Source organism: Mirounga angustirostris, unplaced genomic scaffold (assembly GCF_029215605.1).
Source record: "Mirounga angustirostris isolate CCGP_5_RB_7025 unplaced genomic scaffold, mMirAng1.0.hap1 SCAF_17, whole genome shotgun sequence".
NCBI lineage: Eukaryota > Metazoa > Chordata > Mammalia > Carnivora > Phocidae > Mirounga > Mirounga angustirostris.
This window is the reverse complement of record NW_026991725.1, coordinates 13,699,402-13,718,679: the sequence shown is the minus strand read 5'-3', so window position 1 is coordinate 13,718,679 and position 19,278 is coordinate 13,699,402. Positions and strand designations below refer to the sequence as shown.

The 19,278-nt window shown below is 37.7% G+C and overlaps 1 protein-coding gene across 2 annotated transcripts in view; it reads left to right on the top strand.

Annotated features, from left to right (window-relative positions):
• Positions 1–19,043, top strand: part of GDPD1 (glycerophosphodiester phosphodiesterase domain containing 1) — a 48,507-nt gene extending 29,464 nt beyond the window's left edge. Inside the window, exons 5-10 of one of the 2 annotated variants that reach the window (XM_045888109.3) lie at positions 5,306–5,424; positions 6,126–6,215; positions 11,732–11,865; positions 16,735–16,794; positions 18,216–18,267; positions 18,875–19,043. In XM_045888109.3, the coding sequence (XP_045744065.1) occupies positions 5,306–5,424; positions 6,126–6,215; positions 11,732–11,865; positions 16,735–16,794; positions 18,216–18,267; positions 18,875–18,997 (578 nt within the window). In that variant the 3' untranslated portion in view covers positions 18,998–19,043. The remainder of the gene's footprint in view (positions 1–5,305; positions 5,425–6,125; positions 6,216–11,731; positions 11,866–16,734; positions 16,795–18,215; positions 18,268–18,874) is intronic. The other variant, XM_064582155.1, reaches the window with a different exon arrangement.
• The last annotated feature ends 235 nt before the right edge of the window (positions 19,044–19,278 follow it).

The window sequence follows — 19,278 nt, the reverse complement described above, 5'->3', positions numbered from 1 at the left end:
CTGAGCCGAAGGCGATCACTTTAACCAACTGAGCCACCCAGGCACCCAAAGTCATAAAACTTTTGAATATGCAGTGACCTTTGAGACCATATAATTCTGTCTCTTCCTGTTTTAGATAAGGAAATTGAGGCTTAAAGATGTAAATTAACTTAAGGTCATACAACAAATAAATCACAGATCTAGGACTTGAAACTAGGTCTCTTTCTAACCAGCGCAGTGTTCAGCTGCACCATGCTACCTCTCCATCTGAAGAGTCTCTCTCTCTCTCTTTTTTGATTAAGTAGGCTCCTTGCCCAACATGGGGCTTGAACTCATGATCCTGAGATCAAGAGTCACATGCTTTACTGAATGAGCCAACCAGGCGCCCCTAGATTCTCTTCAAATGCCTTATTAATAGCACTGCCATGTCTCACTTTTTAGACACCTATAAAAAGAATTAATTTTTGTTCATATTGCATTCAGTTTATCACAATTAAGACTCTGCATCAAATGTGAAGTTTACTACATTTGAAATAGGCTAATATATAATACTGTAAAAACTTGATTCAGATTAGGCGATAGTTCCTTTTTTTTTTTTTTTGGTTCTATTTCCCTACTCAGAACTGTTGCTTACTTTTCTTTAAATACTGGAGAGAGAGAGACTACTAGCTCTCAGAGGAATACAGATTTTAGGCCTCTGGCTTTCTTTGTGGTTCACAATTTTACTGAAGAAGTAATTTTTTTTTTTTAAAGATTTTATTTATTTATTTGAGACAGAGAGAATGAGAGAGAGAGAGAGCACATGAGGGGGGGGAGGGTCAGAGGGAGAAGCAGGCTCCCTGCTGAGCAGGGAGCCTGATGCGGGACTCGATCCAGGGACTCCAGGATCATGACCTGAGCCGAAGGCAGTCGCTTAACCAACTGAGCCACCCAGGCGCCCTGAAGAAGTAATTTTTTTTTTAAGGTGCTTTAATGTGCCACAGACTGCATTAAAAAATAAAGAATATAAAAATGTGTTACCCAAAGGGTTTGTTATTATCTATCCTGCTTACTTGAAAATAGCCTTTTTTTTTCATGAAAAATACATAATTTGGGTAATCTAGAGTTGGTCAGAACGGTCAATTTTCAAGTTCTAGCACGTTTATAGAGGCCACTTCACTCATTCCATCGCCCAGCACATCTTATGGTATATTCCTTGCCTATCACTCTTGTTTTCCTCTCTCTCTTTTTATAGTATTTCCCAGTGGTTATCTTCTGCCCAGAACAATAGTGGGGACAAATTTCTTTCCCCAACTCATTTTCTACATTCTATGCTGGCTAAGGCATGTAATGTAAATATCTTCACATCACTTTAGCATGTGCTTTTTTTTCCCTTTGTTATTAACGTAACTTTAATTTCTTTGTTTCTCCCACTATTAGATGTAATATTATTCTTATTGTATAACATTCCAAAGTTAGTGTTATCTGTTTGACTTTTTTCTACGTTGATCCTTTTTTTTCTTCAAAGTTTGTTTATTTATTTATTTATTTGAGAGAGAGTGAGAACTAGAGAGATCACAGAGGGAGAGGGAGAAGCAGACTCTCTGCTGAGAAGCCCGATGCTGGAGTCGATCCCAGGACCCCGAGATCATGACCTGAGCCAAAGGTAGCCGCTTAACTGACTGACCCACCCAGGCGCCCCCTAAGTTAATCCTTGCAAACATCTTACCTGGGTGTGAATAGCTATTGCCCATGGCAATTCTTTTGACTGCAAAATTAATTTTTCCATACTTAACAAGCTAACAAAATTTTTACTTAACTAAAAAAATAGCAGCACTGTTTAAATGGAGTGTAGTGATAGAGGTGTTCTGTATTTGCAATGTCAGTTACAATAGCCAATAACCACATGTGACTGTTGAGCACTTAAAATGTGGCTAGTCCATCTCAGGGACTGAATTTTTAGTTTTATTTAATTTTAATTTAAATAACCCTGTGTGGCTAGTGGCTACCATCTTTTTTTTTTTTTTTTTAAGATTTTATTTATTTATTTGACAGAGAGAGAGACAGTGAGAGAGGGAACACAAGCAGGGGGAGTGGGAGAGGGAGAAGCAGGCTTCCTGCCAGCAGGGAGCCCGATGCAGGGCTCGATCCCAGGACCCTGGGATCATGACCTGAGCTGAAGGCAGACGCTAACGACTGAGCCACCCAGGCGCCCCTAGTGGCTACCATCTTAAACAGTGCAGGACTAGAACATCATGTTCAGACTTTTTAGATTGTTAACAGAAACGAGTTTACACTAGCTTAAGGGAAAAAAGAAACAACAGATTTAGTTTATCATTAACTGTCTATAATAATGGTGGATCTGATGTTAAACATTATTGAATCCAAGGGCACAAAGGGGACTCTTTTTGAGTCATTCTGTGGTTCTGCTTCTCTTGGGTGTTACCTTCTTCCAGTGTAAATGGAGTTTGTCCTTGTGGCAGGGAACATGATCACTGACAACTCATTTATATCCTGCCCACACATTGACCCAAGGGTAAAAAAGCAATCTTCCTTTGAGCTTCAAGGGAAAGTTCTAGAGAAAGACACTGATTGGCCCAGCATGGGTCATGTGTCCATCCTTGAGATAGTCACTGTGGACAAAAAAATTGGCTATTATAATAGACCAGACCTAGGTCATATGCATGCCCATGAGAATAAAGGGGGAGTGGGTCCTGTTTTTGAGAGCCCAATCAGAATAGTGTGGCTTAAGGGAGATGCAGTTTTCCAAGGGAAGAAAGGGTGCTGGGGAGGTAAAAACAAGCTAAATTTTTATATGTTAACATAATTTTTACAGTTCAATTAGGTAGTGTACAGTAAGTCTAAACTCAATTATAGTGCTAGAAATCCATGTCAGGATAGTTCAAAAGAAATTTTTTTTAAGAATTTGGTTCTTAAAAAAAAAAAAAATTTGGTCCTCCTAACTTAAAAGCCTGGAGGTTCTATGCCTTCAGACATGACTAATTTCAGTTGCTTAACTAATAATCAGTCTCTATCTCTGTTTCTTGGTCTGGTTTCATTTATGTTAGCTTTGTTTTCAGGCAGACCTTCTACACATAAAGATGGACTCTGCCAACATCAAAAATATATGATGCATTCAGCTGAGGATTTCAGGAGACCTCTCCTCATGTTTACAGTGTTATGCTTAAGGTCCATGTGCTCTCTTTGTGGCCAGGGAGACAAAGCCAAATGATTGAGAGTCTGGTCAAAATGATCCAGAGCCCCATCATTACAAGGAGTAGTAAAAAGGCAATAGGAATGGAATACATAACAGACAAAACAGTAACACATTTTTTCCTTTTTTTTTTCTCATTTATATGCTGCCTTTTCTTTTTCTTTTTCCTTTTTTTTTTTTTTTAAGGTTTTATTTATTTATTTGACAGAGACACAGCGAGAGAGGGGACACAAGCAGCGGGGAGGGGTGCCTGGGTGGCTCAGTCGTTAAGCGTCTGCCTTCGGCTCAGGTCATGATCCCAGGGTTCTGGGATCAAGCCCCGCATCTGGCTCCCTGCCCGGCGGGAAGCCTGCTTCTCCCTCTCCCACTTACCCTGCTTGTGTTCTCTCTCTGGCTGTCTCTCTCTCTCTGTCAAATAAATAAATAAAATCTTTAAAAAAAAACAAAACAAGCACAGGGTAGTGGGAGAGGGAGAAGCAGGCTTCCCGCAGAGCAGGGAGCCCGATGCGGGACTCGATCCCAGGGGATCAGGAACTGAGCCGAAGGCAGACGCTTAACGACTGAGCCGCCCAGGCGCCCCTATATGCTGCCTTTTCATATGAGCCTTAATTATAAATAATTTTTTGACATGGATTTAATTTACTTTGTTGATACACTTTGTACAATGAAGATGAAATAAAGGATCTGTTACCGTTTTGTTATTCATATAGTAGTGGGATTAAAGTTTCAGATGGAAGGGAAAATTTTATACTTATATAGCATACATAGTATATTATGTAAATGATTCAAGGCAAAAGAGATTAGGGAAAGAATAAAGAAAATAATGCTCAGGAAAGGTAAAAAATGACTAAAAATCCTCTTCTAATTTTTTTGTGACTCAGTTTTCTTTGAGTAGCTGCACTAATACAATTCTTTAACACATTCCTGAATTAGCATTTATTTCCCTTGCCTGAACATATATATATTCTCAATATCTGAAAATTTCGGTGGTGATATCATAGTAAAACTTTCCAAACAACCTCCGTATCCACTGGTAGAGTATAGGGGATTTTTTTTTTTCCTTCTACCCTCTAGGTTCTCAGCAAGGATTTATAACAAAAGAGAGATTAACAAGAGAAAAACAAACAAATTTATTAATATATGTATCATGGTAGAAACTCAGGGTTGAGTAACTTAAAGCCTGGCTAGAACTTGAGTTTATATAGCATCTTAACAAAAAAATCCAATACATTTTCAGAGAATTGACAAGACAAATAAAAAGGATTTTGAGTTTCTAGGGTAGATATATTCATGGGAAGGTAAATATATGGGTGAATAATGGAAGATAAAGGCTAGTCAATAGTTTGTTATGCAGAGTTCTGTGGTGCTGAGAAGGGTCTAAAGTTGTTGGTGATTTATGTTTGTACAAATTTAAGTCTTGTTCCTAGGCAAATGGGAAAGGACAGAGTGCTTTTTTTGTATCTGCTTCATTTCAGTTGCCTTCAGTTAAAAATAATCCTTATGCCAAAGTGGCATATTTTGGAATGGTAAACTCTTACCTTTCTGGGAGAATGTTTAAATTAAAATAATTAAATTGTTGCATAGTTACTCAATGGAGCATTTTAAAACCATTTAAAATAATAAATAGAGTAAGATTGGCGGATTATAATAATACCAATGTCATGGTTATGATATTGTACTGTAGTTTTACAAGAGGTTATTGGGGAATCTGGGTAAAAGGTGCATAAATCTCTGTATATTTTTCTTATAACTCCAAATGAATATATAGTTATCTCAAAAGGTTTAATGAAAATATTTTAAATCATAATTCAAAATTCTAAGTGTATTAACATGTAATATTTATTTTTTACTTATGTAAAAAGATCAGGTTAAGATCTGTAGGTACACTATATTATAACTATTAAATTATGCATAGGAAAAAAAGACTAGAGAAAGTATACTAAATGGTTACAACGGTTATATCTAAATTGTTGGATTTTAAATGATTGTCCTTTTCTTTACTTTTCATCATTTTGTAAATGTCCTCTATGAATACATACTATTGTGAAAACAATACTTTATCTTTTTTCTCCCAATCCTCAAAAAAGTGAAAGTTATCTTTTAAAAATACCTTTAAAAATCTTGCTTTCTCAGCATGCCAATGTGAAGGAAAAGATAACCGAATTCCATTACTAAAGGAAGTTTTTGAGGCTTTTCCTAACACTCCCATTAACATCGATATCAAGGTCAACAACAATGTGCTGATAAAGAAGGTACGTGAGCCAATCCCTCTTCTGGGTATGTTGTATCGGATTTCACAAACTGAATAAGGCTACAGTAGGTGACTTCACAGATTGATAATATTCAAGGAAATGTGACACTCTAGGGATCAGTATTGTTTTAAATAATGCCCTGGTAGAAGAGATCACTTTACTATAGAAAGGCCTATTTCCAGAGCAAGCTGTCCTGTCCCAGTCATGGATAAAAGTGAGCTCCTGTGAACCAGTTGTTTGATATAATTAACTTCTTCAAATTTACTTGCTTCCTTTGTAGTTAGTTTATATATCAAATGACTAAATAGTTGCCTTCTATTAGATAAATCATAGAATGGTAAAATGTAAGTAATTGCTTATATTTTATAAAATAATCTGAATTCACATATTGGTTCTTCCCAAAGTTTATATTATTCACTGGCAGAAAGTCAATTGTAATCCATTTTTTTAAAGATTATTTATTTATTTATTGGGGGGGGATGAGTACGGGAGGGGCAGAGGGAGAGGCAGGCTCCCTGCTGAGCAAGGAGCCCAATTCGGGACTCAATTCCAGGACCCTGGGATCATGACCTGAGCTGAAGGCAGACGCTTAACTGACTGAGCCACCCAGGTGCTCCAATTGTAATCCATTTTTTAAGTGAAGTAATGTAAGCGGATTTACCAGTAGGCACATGCATGAACTTTTGCATTTTCACATGTAGGTTTCAGAGCTGGTAAAGCAGTACAGACGAGAACACATAACGGTGTGGGGTAACGCCAGTTATGAAATTGTAGAAAAGTGCTACAGAGAGGTAAGCTTCAAACATGATACGGAATGATCTTTCTTGCTGTTGTTGTGTATCTATAAATGTTATCACACTAATAATTTTTAGAAGTATCTTATTTCAAAGCCTTGATACAAAGACAGATAGTACTGGGTGGAAGCACCTAACCAGAAGTTTACTAATAGAGGTAATGGATTTATTAGAAATAATGTATGTGGGCTGGCTCACAGAATTCTTATTTTCACATGCTAATAATATTAATTGTTTGCCAACATTTTATTATGTACATTATGAAACAAGATATGATTCCTGTCTTACAATGTCGGTTTTTTGTTAGGTTATTGAAACTTTTGTGTAATTTTAAATTGAGGAAAGGATTTTAGTCCTTCAACTCTGTAGCTCAAGCTTCTCTGTTCCCTACCTCCCAAACAGAATTAATCAAATTAAGCCAAGATCATAGTTATCAGGTGGTATATAAAAGTAGGGCCATCTACCCACCAAAATTTTTCTGTTTGAAGAAAATGTATCTATAAAAAGTTAATTGGATATATTTAGACATGGTATGCTAAGCCTCTATAAGCAAGTTTAGCTATATACTATAGCTATTATAAGTATAGTTTATATACTTATATACTATAGCAAGTATAGCTAGGAGAATATGAAATTCAAAATGTTAAAAAAAAAAAAAACCTTAAGCATTAAAGACTCTCTCTCAGAATACAAGTGATAGTGCAGAAGAAATACTGTGACACAAATAGCAATTCAAAATACAAAGATTTCTTTTGGGAAGGCCTTTCTTCCTAGCAAAGAAGGCAAAAACATAGATCCAGAATTGGCACCATTATAATTAAAAGTACCGTTGAAGCCTTCATTAAGGCAAGTAAGTTTTATTTATGTGCCACAGGCTCTCTGAGATTCCAAGGTAGCTTGTGTACACAAGGAGAAAACAGTGATCATTGGGATAAATGGCTTCAGATGCTAAGAATTTAGTGCTAAGACTTTCCCATAACTAATCATTGTCTAAGGGTATTTTCACGTGTCATTAAAAGTGACTGTACGGGAGGCCTCATGGCCTGCTGGTTGTTTTACATTATTCAAATGTTTTTTAAAAAATAAAAAATAGTGATGACAGCAAATGCTGGAGAAGATGAGGAGAAGCTGGATCTCTCCAGATTGCTGGTGGAAAAGTAAAATAGTACAGCCACTTTCTTCATTTGTTGGGTAGATTTCTTACCAAACTAAACATACACTTACCATATTAACCAGTAGTCTCACTCTTGGGCATTTATCTCAGAAAAATGAAAACTTATGCACATAAAAACCTGTATGTGAATGTTTATAGCAGCTTTATTTATTATAGAAAATACTGGAAACCAACCAGAATGCCCTTCAGTGGGTAGATCTCTGAACAAACTGACATAACCACATGATGTAATACTATTCAGCCATGAAAGGAAATGAACTCCTGATACCTGTAACAACCTGACTGGCCTAATCCTCAAAGACATTTTGCTTAGTGAAAAAAATTAACCTCAATAGATTACATACTGGAATCTCTATATTGTACACCTGAAACTAATATAACGATGTTAACTAACTGGAATTAAAAAAAAAATTAAAGAAACAAAAACCAAAAACAAAACAAAAAGATTACATACTGTATGATTCCATTTATGTAACGTTCTCAAAACTATACACATGAAGAACAGATAAGTGGCTTCCAGGAGACAGAGACTGGGGGTCGGGTAGAGAGTGGGGGCAATAACAACAAAAAGCTGGGGGGAGGGAGTTCTTGGCTGTGATGGAACTGTTCTGTATCTTGATTGTGGTGGTGGTTACACGAATTGAAACACTGCTAAAACTGCACTAAACCTGGGCACCTGGGTGACTCAGTTGGTTAGGCATTTGCCATTGGCTCAGGTCATGATCTCAGGGTCCTGGGATTGATCCCCGTATTGGGCTCTCTGCTCAGCAGGGAGTCTGCTTCTCCCTCTCCCTCTGTGCTCCCTCTCTCACTCTCTTTCAAATAAGTAAATAAAATCTTAAAAAACAAAACCGCGCTAAACCAAACACATGCACAAATGAAAGCAGATTTTAAAAGTGGTGAAAACTGAGTAAGATCTATAGTCTAATTAGCAGTGATATGCCAGGCCAATAGGGTGTTAAAAAGAAAGGAAAGGAGAGGAGAGGGGAGAGGAGGGGAGGGGAGGAGAGGGAAGAGGAGGGGAGGGGAGGGGAGGGGAGGGGAGGGGAGGGGAGGAGAGGGGAGAGGAGGGGAGGGGAGGGGAGGGGAGGGGAGGGGAGGGGAGGAGAGGGGAGAGGAGGGGAGGGGAGGAGAGGGGAGAGGAGGGGAGGAGAGGGGAGGGAGAGGGGAGGGGAGGGGAGGAGAGGGGAGGGGAGGAGAGGGGAGGGGAGGGGAGGGGAGGGGAGGGAGGAGGAGAGGGGAGAGGAGGGGAGGGGAGGAGAGGGGAGAGGAGGGGAGGGGAGGAGAGGGGAGAGGGGAGGAGAAAAGAGAGGAGAGGGGAGGAGAGAGGAGAGGGGAAAGGGGAAAGGAAAGGAAAGGAGAAAGGAAAGGAAAGGAAGAAGGAAGGAATAAAGAAAAGAAAAGAAAAGAAGGACAGAAAGAGAAAAGAAAACAACAAAAAACGCCCGTGATCTACCAGTGTCAAGTCCTGGTTTTGATACTGAACTACAGTTACATCAAATGTTACCGTTTGGGAAAGGTTAAGGGTACATGGGACTGTGTTTTTACAACTTTTTGTGAATCTGTTGTTTCAAAATAAGAAGTCCACTTCTGGGGCACCTGGGTGGCTCAGTTGTTAAGTGTCTGCCTTCGGCTCAGGTCATGATCCCGGGATCCTGGGATCGAGCCCCACATCGGGCTCCCTGCTTGGCAGGAAGCCTGCTTCTCCCTCTCCCACTCTCCCTGCTTGTGTTCCCTCCCTGGCTGTGTCTCTTTGTCAAATAAATAAATAAAATCTTAAAAAAAAAAAAAGAAGAAGTCCACTTCTGACTCAGAATCACAGAACTTTTCCCTTGATTCACATATTTTTCTCAAAGCCTCTGGCTTTCTGTCATTTTAGAATTTAAAAACTCCAAAACCTCCAGCAGTAATTTTCAAACATCATAGTAAAAATGTCTCAGTCATATTTTTCATATTATGAACATGCCATATAATTAAGTCATTGATTTATAAGAATTTTACATTAGCCCTTTAGTTCCCAAATGCTAGAAACTAAAAATATAAAAATAACTTGGCTTGGGCGCCTGGGTGGCTCAGTTGGTTAAGCGACTGCCTTCGGCTCAGGTCATGATCCTGGAGTCCCTGGATCGAGTCCCGCATCAGGCTCCCTGCTCGGCGGGAAGCCTGCTTCTGCCTCTGACCCTCCCCCCTCTCATGTGCTCTCTCTCTCTCATTCTGTCTCAAATAAATAAATAAAATCTTTAAAAAAAATAATAATAACTTGGCTAATTGAATTTAAATTAAAAAAACAAAAAATATAAAAAGAAAAATGGGGCACACAGTGGGGAGGGGAAAACATGTGGCGCTTAGTCTCACGCAATGATTTTTAATTCATTCTTAATGCAGTGGTTCTTAAGCCTGGCTGTATGTTGGAATCACCTGGAAAGTCTCAAAACAAAACACAACTAATGCCTGGGTCCCATTCCATAAATTCTATTTATGTCATTCAAGTATAATTGAAACACGATGTGGTATTAGTGACTCCACAAGTCTATACGTTAGGCTGTGCTCACCAAAAGTGTAGTTACCAGCTGTTAACCACACAACACTATTACAATACCATTGACTGTGTTCCCTATGCTATACCTTTTACCCCCATGACCTATTCATTCCCTGACTGGAAGCCTATATCTCTCACTCCCCTTCACCCATTCCTCCACTCCCCTCCCCTCTAGCAACCATCAGTTTGTTCTCTGTATTTATGGGTCTGTTTCTGCTTTTTGTTTGTTTATTCATTTTGTTTTTTAGATTCCACATATAAGGGAAATCATATGGTATTTGTCTTTCTCTGTCTGACTCATTAGCATAATACCCTCTCAGTCCATCCATGTTGTAAATGGCAAGATTTTCAGATGTTCTAATTTAGAAGATACCCAGTGGCACCAGCTGTTACATCAGTGGTGGGCCAGCATACCAAACCCCACCCTCTCCCACCCTGGGCAGCCTGGCATGGCTTTCCAGAAGTACCAGTTATTGTTTTTAGTTCTCTGGGTCCAAAGTTGTGTAAGTTTTGAGGGTCGGCCCGAACCCTGTTTTTCCCATAAGCTCTGTTACTCTTAGGGCATGAATTTGCAGAAATCAAGTTTTTCAGGGACTTGTACATTGTGTTACAGCTGAAACACCTGCATATAAATAAGCCTAAAATGTTACAAAGTGTCATGTGAACATAGGGGCAAAAGAAATCCTCAAAATTATTTACTCTATTTTTTTTTTAAAGAAAGAAGTGGGTAATTTAGAGGGAATATTTAAAATAAATTACTTTTCTACATAACTTCTTCAATATATTACTTTTGTATAGAAAAAAATCAGCTTTAGGGCGCCTGGGTGGCTCAAGCTGTTGAGCGTCTGCCTTCAGCTCAGGTCATGATCCCAGGGTCCTGGGACCGAGTCCTGCATCGGGCTCCCTGCTCAGCAGGGAGTCTGCTTCTCCCTCTATCCCTCCTTCCTGCTCGTGATCTCTCCCTCTCTCTCATGCTCTTTCTCTCAAATAAATAAAATCTTTAAAAGGAAAAAAAGGAAAAAATCAACTGTACCATAATTTCTGTTTGTTTTAAAGACAAATATAGGAGGGGTTAGGGAGATGGGGATATGAGGGGCCATTTGCTGAGCATAGAATTTCGGTTTTACAAGATGAAAAGAGTTCATATATATATATATACGAAGCTTGCATTCTAAGCGTTTTGGGATCTTGAACACATTTTGCAATAGAAATCTAAAATGGTGGCTAGATTCTTCGACTAGCTTACAAAATCCTATTTATATTTGATGCATAACGTAGTTGAAAGATGACATTTGCAACAGTGTTTATATTTTATCTATACATATCAATATCATATCCTGCTTAACTAATACATAACTATATCTATAGATTGGAACACCTATATATCTATATGGATATATGTGAATATATATCGATCTTTACTTATATATTTTTTAAATAGGAGTAAGGTTACTGAATATTTCTTCATTTCTTTGTCTTATTCCATTAGGTTCAGTATTTTTAATCTCTAGTGATAAGCACTATCACCAACAGACAGAAGTGGTGTTGCAAGCAGAGAATAGGGAATAGAGATACTTAAGTTAAGTATCATCAATTAACAGCATAGGGCTTGACAATAAATCCTGACCCATTTGGCAAGGACTAGCCATTTTTAAATGTTGGGTTTGGAGATGGATATTGATAATTCAGGGAGTACTTTTAACGAATGTCCAGATACAGTCTTGGAAATTTTGAGGATGTGAAATAATCCTCTTCATCTGAGCAATTGTAAAGTAACATAATATTGCTTGTGTCTTTTAGAATTCAGATATTCCTATACTCTTCAGTCTACAACGTGTTCTGCTCATTCTTGGCCTTTTCTTCACTGGCCTCTTGCCCTTTGTGCCCATTCGAGAACAGTTTTTTGAAATCCCAATGCCTTCTATCATACTGAAGTAAGTGGTTACTCTGTTTTCATCAGTTATCATTATAGGGGGACTAAGATCAAGGCTCATTAATATCAATATAAATGATAAAGAATAGATTGCTATAGGGACGCCTGGCTGGCTCAGTCGGTAGAGCATGTGATTCTGGATCTCGGGGTTGTAAGTTTGAGCCCCACATTGGGGGTTTAAAAATAAAATTAAAAAAAAATAGATTGCTGTAGTTATTTACATGTTGGATTAACTGACCTGTATTAATAATACTTTTTGATATCATTAAGACACATTTTTCTAAAATGAGTAATATAGGATAAGTATTTCATCTGGACCCATTTCAGGTAACAATGACTTTCTGTGCCTGTGTACTCACAATTCAGGTACAAAGAATTGAGCTTAACTGTTGAAGCTTAATAATTCTTTTATTCTAACATGTAATAGCAATTGCCCTCCAACTTCCCTAATTTATTTATACCTCAGTTGCAATATGCAGCTGAAATTCAATTAAACTCCAAATTCTCGGGGCACCTGGCTGGCTCGGTCAGAAGAGCATGTGACTCGATCTCAGGGTTGTGAGTTCAAGCCCCATGTTGGGCCTAGAAATTACTTAAAAAAAAAATTAAATTAAATGTGATCTCACCTGCATGGAAACTTTTTTCATCCCCAAACAGAACTTTAAAAGATCAAGCTGAACATTAGTGCAGCAGTCATTAGGAAATATTGGTAAGGAAAACAATTTGGTCGGTACCGTTGTATTCAGCATTTGTTTCATGCTTGTTTTCCAATTTGAGTTTCTTCATGATGAGCATGTTTATTTTATCTATTCCCAATTACATTTATGGGCAGTTTTTGTAGTTATTTCTCAGACAGAATGGAAATCACTTCTTGCCTACAAAGAAACCATTTTCATTTGCTGGATTAAAATGATTCCTGACCATTTACTCCTGAAATACTTAAGCTTCCTCTGGCTTGGCATGGACTCTTGTCCTTTCTGGATTATCTCCATGTGTTCTCTTAGAAGCAGGTATTACTGAGATACAGACAGATGAACAAACTTCATAGAATTAATCTTTTCTCTAAAAACTAATTGTGGGGCGCCTGGGTGGCTCAGATGGTTAAGCGTCTGCCTTCGGCTCAGGTCATGATCCCAGGGTCCTGGGATCAAGTCCCGCATCGGGCTCTCTGCTCCTTGGGAGCCTGCTTCTCCTTCTGCCTCTCTCTCTCTCTGTCTCTCATGAATAAATAAATAAAATCTTTAAAAAATAAAAATAAAAAAATAAAAACTAATTGTGGATTAAGACAAGGTAGAATATTGTGTGTGTTTTAATTTTTTTTTTTTTATGGATGACAGTGGGTACTTCCTAAGACAAAGTAATCATTTGTTTAATGAGGTAATTAGTGTTTGAGATACTAAGTCCCTGAGATTCCAGAAGTTGCAAGCAGTACTTCCCACCTGGGCTACAGCGAGGGGAAAGAGGATTTTATTTAGAGAACTTCTAATAAAAACTGAATTCAGAGAGAAAGGAAAAAAAAGGAATTTAAGTGTGGAGACTCAGAATTATTCCAAGAGTATAGACAGGACGAATTAGAAAGGAAACAAGAAGTGAAGCTCCAGGGGCAATGGAAATCACTGCGTGCTGTTAAACTTAGAAGCTGAGAAGTTTTGATAGTAGAGAGAGGCTTACCAGAGATTTGCTATGTGTACAACCCAAAGTTAATGACACAGGTAGTTGTGCTGCTCCAGGCATCTGAGGAAACTGAAGAAACTCAGCATACGTCCAAAGGTCAAGTATAGAAAAGATAATTAAAAAGAACAGGGCCTAGGTTCCATATTTGCAAATCCAACAACGTGCTACATCATCACATTAATAAAAGAAAGGATAAGAACCATATGATCATCTCAATAGATGCAAAAAAGCATAGGGAAAAGACAAAGTACAACATCCATACATAATAAAAACCCTCAACATAATAAAGGCCATCGAGAAAAACCCACAGCTAATATCATCCTCAATGGGGAAAAACTGAGAGCTTTTCCTCTATAGTCAGGAATAAGACAGGGATGTCCACTCTCACCAGTTTTATTCAACACGGTACTGGAAGTCCTAGCCACAGCAATCAGACAACAAAAGGAAATAAAAAGCATCCAGATAGGCAAGGAAGAAGTAAAAGTTTCACTATTTGCAGATGACATGATAATATATATAGAAAACCCAAAAGACTCCACCAAAAAACTGCTAGAACTGATACATGAATTCAGCAGTCACAGGATACAAAATCAACGTACAGAAATCTGTTGCATTTCTATAAACCAGTAAGGAAGCAGAAAGAGAAATTAAGGAATCACTCTCATTTACAATTGTACCAAAAACCATAAGATACCTAGGAATAAATCTAACCAAAGAGGTGAAAGACCTGTACTCTGAAAAGAAATTGAAGATGACACAAAGAAATGGAAAGACATTCCATGCTCAGGGATTGGAAGAACAGATATTGATAAAATGTCTATACTCCTCAAAGCAATCTACACATTTAATGCAATCCCTATCAAAATACCAACAGCATTTTTCACAGAGCTAGAATGAACAATCCTAAAGTTTATATGGAACCACAAAAGACCCCAAATAGCCAAAGCAACCTTGAAAAAGAAAAACACAGCTGGAGGCCTCACAATTCTGGACTTCAAGTTATATTACAAAGCTGTAGTAATCAAAACAGTATGATACCAGCACAAAAATAGACACACAGATGAATGGAACAGAATAGAAAATCCAGAAATGAACCCATAATTATATGGTCAATTAATCTTTGACAAAGCAGGAAAAAAATAGCCAATGGGAAAAAGAATGTCTCTTCAACAAATGGCGTTGGGAAAACTGGACAGCAACATGCAAAAGGATGAAACTGGACCACTTTCTTACACCATACACAAAGAATAATTTCAAAATGTGAGAACTGAAGCCATAAAAATGCTAGAAAAGAACATAAGCAGTAACTTCTTTGACATCAGTCATAGCAACTTCTTTCTAGGTATGTCTCCTGAAGCAAGGGAAACAAAATCAAAAACTATTGAGACTACATCAAAATAAAATTCTGCATAGCAAAGGAAACAATCAGCAAAACTAAAAGGAACCCACGGAATGAGAGAAGATATTTGCAAATGACAGATCTGTTAAAGAGTTAGTATCCAAATATATAAAGAACTTATAAAACTCAGTACCCCAAAAATGAATAATCTAATTAAGAATGGGCAGAAGACATGAATAGACATCTTTCCAAAGAAGATATACAGATGGCCAGCACACACATAAAAAGATGCTCAACATCACTCCTCATCAGGGAAATGCAAATCAAAAGTATGATGAGATACTCATGCCTCTCAGAATGGCTAAAATAAAAAGCTCAAGAAACAACAGGTGTTGGCGAGGATGTGGAGAAATGGGTAATCCTCATGCACTGTTGATGGGAATGCAAACTGGTGCAGCCACTGCGGAAAACTGTAATGAGGTTCCTCAAAAAGGTAAAAATAGAACCATCCTACAATCCAGCAATCATACTACTAGGTATTTACCCAAAGCATACAAAAATACTAATTCAAAGGGATATAGGCACCTGGATGTTTATAGCAGATTATTTACAATAGCCAAGTTATGGAAAACAGCCCAAGTGTTCATAAATAGATGAATGGATAAAGAAGATATGGTATGTGTGTGTGTGTGTGTGTGTATGGTATGTTTATATATATATATATAAACACAATGGAATATTACTGAGCCATAAAAACAAATGAAATCTTGGCGTTTTGCAATGACATAGATGGAGCTAGAGAGTATAATGCTAAACAAAATAAGTCAAAGAAAGACAAATGCCAAAAGACAAATTCACTCATGTGGAATTCAAGAAACAAAACAAATGAGTGAAAGGAAAAGGGAGAGAGAGAGGGGCAAACCAAGAAACAGACTCTTAACTACTGAGAACAAACTGATGGTTACCAGAGGGGAGGTGGGTGGGGGATGGGTTAAACAGGTGATGGGGATTAAGGAGTGCACCTGTTGTGATAATCACCGGGTGATGTATGGAGTTGTTGAATCACTATATCGTACACCTGGAACTAATATTACACTGTATGTTAACTAACTGGAATTTAAATAAAAACTGGAAAAACAAAGAACAGGGCCCAGGTCTTCAAATATTGAAAGGGGAAGAAAAAACATGCTTTTAGGGGTTTTTTAGTCACATTTTTGCCCCATGTATCTTTTAATTTGTAGTAAAGTTTGGTTGTATGTTTAAGTTCACTATATACTAGTGCTCACTTCAGCAGCACATATAGTAAATCTACTATATACTAAGTTACAGCAGACAAGGTGAGAGAAAGAAGCTTCACCAAAAAAGAGAAGAGACATGAGCCCCAGGCACCCAGGGTCTAGAAAGATAACTTTCATTATTTTTTTTACCTTTTAGTAGTAGTAGCAAAGTCATCTCAAAATCAATAGAAACAGAGAACCCGGGCACTGGGTGGCTCAGTCGTTAAGTGTCTGCCTTCGGTTCAGGTCACGATCCCAGGGTCCTGGGATCGAGCCCCGCATCGGGCTCCCTGCTCAGCGGGAAGCCTGCTTCTCCCTCTCCCACTCCCCCTGTTTGTGTTCCTGCTCTCGTTATCTCGCTCTCTGTCAAACAAATAAATAAAATCTTTAAAAAACAAACCAAAATAAAACAAAAAACCAGAGAACCCAAATGGGTTTTATTTTACTTTTGGGGTTTTTTTACAAGTATTTTTTGAGCACATACGAAGTGCAAGGCAACTTTGTTTTTGGACTCATTTTATCACAATGATATACCTTCTTGTGTTTCTAATTTCTGATTCAAATTTTTATTTTGCCTCAGGCTAAAAGAACCACACACTATGTCCAGAAGTCAAAAGTTTCTCATCTGGCTTTCTGATATGTAAGAATTTTAGTTTCTTGATATACGAGTTATTGTTTTAGCTGAATCTATTAAATACTATGTTTATAATTTAGAGCAAGCTTTCTATATGTGATTTGTAACAAGGATGATAAGCACCTACTCTGTGGGTGGATGTATATGAATCATTTAGAACTACTTTAATTACTAGTCACAAAACCTTAAGAGGAATCTTGAGAGATAATCTCATCCAGCTTCAGGAGAAAACTGAGTGCCCTCCTAACCAAAGGTAAATGATTAACTTAGGGTTATCTAGCTAAGTAGAAGAGGTGGTGGTATGTATAACCATTCCCTTCTACCTGTTTGCTGTTTTCAACTAACCGCAGTCAGAGACATGGCAGAAAGAAGTGTGTATAGCAATACAAGTATATGTAAAAGTGTATATTGATTAGTGGCACATTTCTCTGAAAAATCTGCACGAAGACTTAATAGCAGACAGGAAGCCCCACCTTTAGGGTGGGCATCTCCTTTAAAGAAAAAACTTTCATTTCTCAGACATGTTGAGTTTAATTTTAGGTAAATAACACAATGTTGCTGTGCTATATTTTGCTTTAAAATGGAACCCGGAATGCTTAAATAATAGTCCCAAATCACAACCTTTTAAGTTACTTAACCTCCTCTTTCAGAGAGTTGGAAAACTAGTTTTATCTTTTCTCTGTGCCACAGGGTTTATTCTTTTTTGCTCTATTCCTGATTTAATTTCTAGTTTTCAAGGATGCATTTTTAATTGGTGTTAAATGCATATGATTTTTAGTTTCTCTTATTTCATCACTTTAATAGACATAAACAGAATAGAAATAATATGTATAACTTTCCAGTATAGTTTGTTCCCATCATGCTCAAGTGATTTATATTCTAAGAGTTCACTTTTAAGTCAATTATTTAGCACTTAAAAAAAAGCTGCAGTTTTCCTATTTATAGTGTAATCAATGGACATTAGGTTTCTAAGATAGCACATGAAAGGCTAATACATTATGTAAATGAACTATGATATTCTAGAACTTGGCCCAAGTTCACTGCCTTATTTTAAGTTGGAATGTTAGTCAGACTTCCCAGTTCTTTCTCACTTGTTATGGTGTCGACAGGGAAATCGAGGAGGCCTCTTGTCTACTGAGTGGCTTAAATAAGATTGGGTCCCTTGAGGATGTAGTTACAGAAGAAATAGGAGGTTCTGGTGGTCCACCAGCAAGCGGCCAGCCAGCAGTGAAAGGAGATCCAGTGGTTAGAACATAAATGCATCCACCACAGTTATTACTTGAGGCCATTGCTTTATTGTTGCTACAGCATTGGGATTAAATTCAGTTAGGAATTACAAACTCTAAATGGACTAAATTAGGACTAAGGACTAAGAGTCCTTCATTAGAGTTAAGAAAGATCTAAATCTGTCCTCTTTTATTTTCCAGCTTACTAATGAGAAAAGCCTTGTTTGACCACCTAACTGCCAGAGGCATTCAGGTAAGTTTCTGCAATGATGCCTTTTTTTTTTTTTTAAGATTTTATTTATTTATTTGAAAGACAGAAAGAGACAGCGAGAGAGGGAACACAAGCAGGGGGAGTGGGAGAGGGAGAAGCAGGCTTCCTGCAGAGCAGGGAGCCCGATGTGGAGCTCCATCCCAGGACCCTGGGACCATGACCCGAGCCGAAGGCAGACGCCCAACGACTGAGCCACCCAGGCGCCCGGAATGATGCATTTTGGAAACAGTATAGCTCACCAGTTTAACAGTAGTGTAAAGGGCAGGAACTTAATTTGGTTCCAACTCTGATGCTGCTGCTTTACTGGTTCACATATGAAGACCTTAAACTTAACAAGAAAGCATTGGCATTTTAGTAACTGGAGTCCACTTATATATAGGTGACAGTAGCTGAAGCCAGACAGTGTATATTTAATGGGTAAAGTAAAAAAATTTCATGGGTAAAGTAAAAAAAAATTTAAAGGGTTCAATGATTTCTTAAAATTACAGGTTTAAAAGGTTGTTTCTAAGTATGCTGAGATTGTAGTGTATAAAGGCTATTATAAAATTTTAACCTTTCATCTCATACTTCTCATGCTTCTAATTTTCAGGTCTATATTTGGGTATTGAATGAAGAACAAGAATACAAACGAGCTTTTGATTTGGGAGCAACTGGGGTGATGACAGACTATCCAACAAAGCTTAAGGATTTTTTACATAATTTTTCAGCATAGAAAAGGAGGTACTCAGAAGCACTCAAAGATGAAAAGACCTAAAGAAAAACAAAACAAAACAAGTTTGCCATCATTTCCCTAAGCCATTTCCAGAATGGTAAAGGTTTAATCATTTAAGTTTTTATTACCTCATTTTTAAGCTTGTCTGAGAATGTAGAAACTATATATTGTATATTTATTTTAAAGAACATTGCATATTTTACATTTGTAAATTGTTTAGAAAGATAACTGGTTATGAGATGTAAGTAGATTATTGATCAGGAGTTCTGTATATGGGCGCC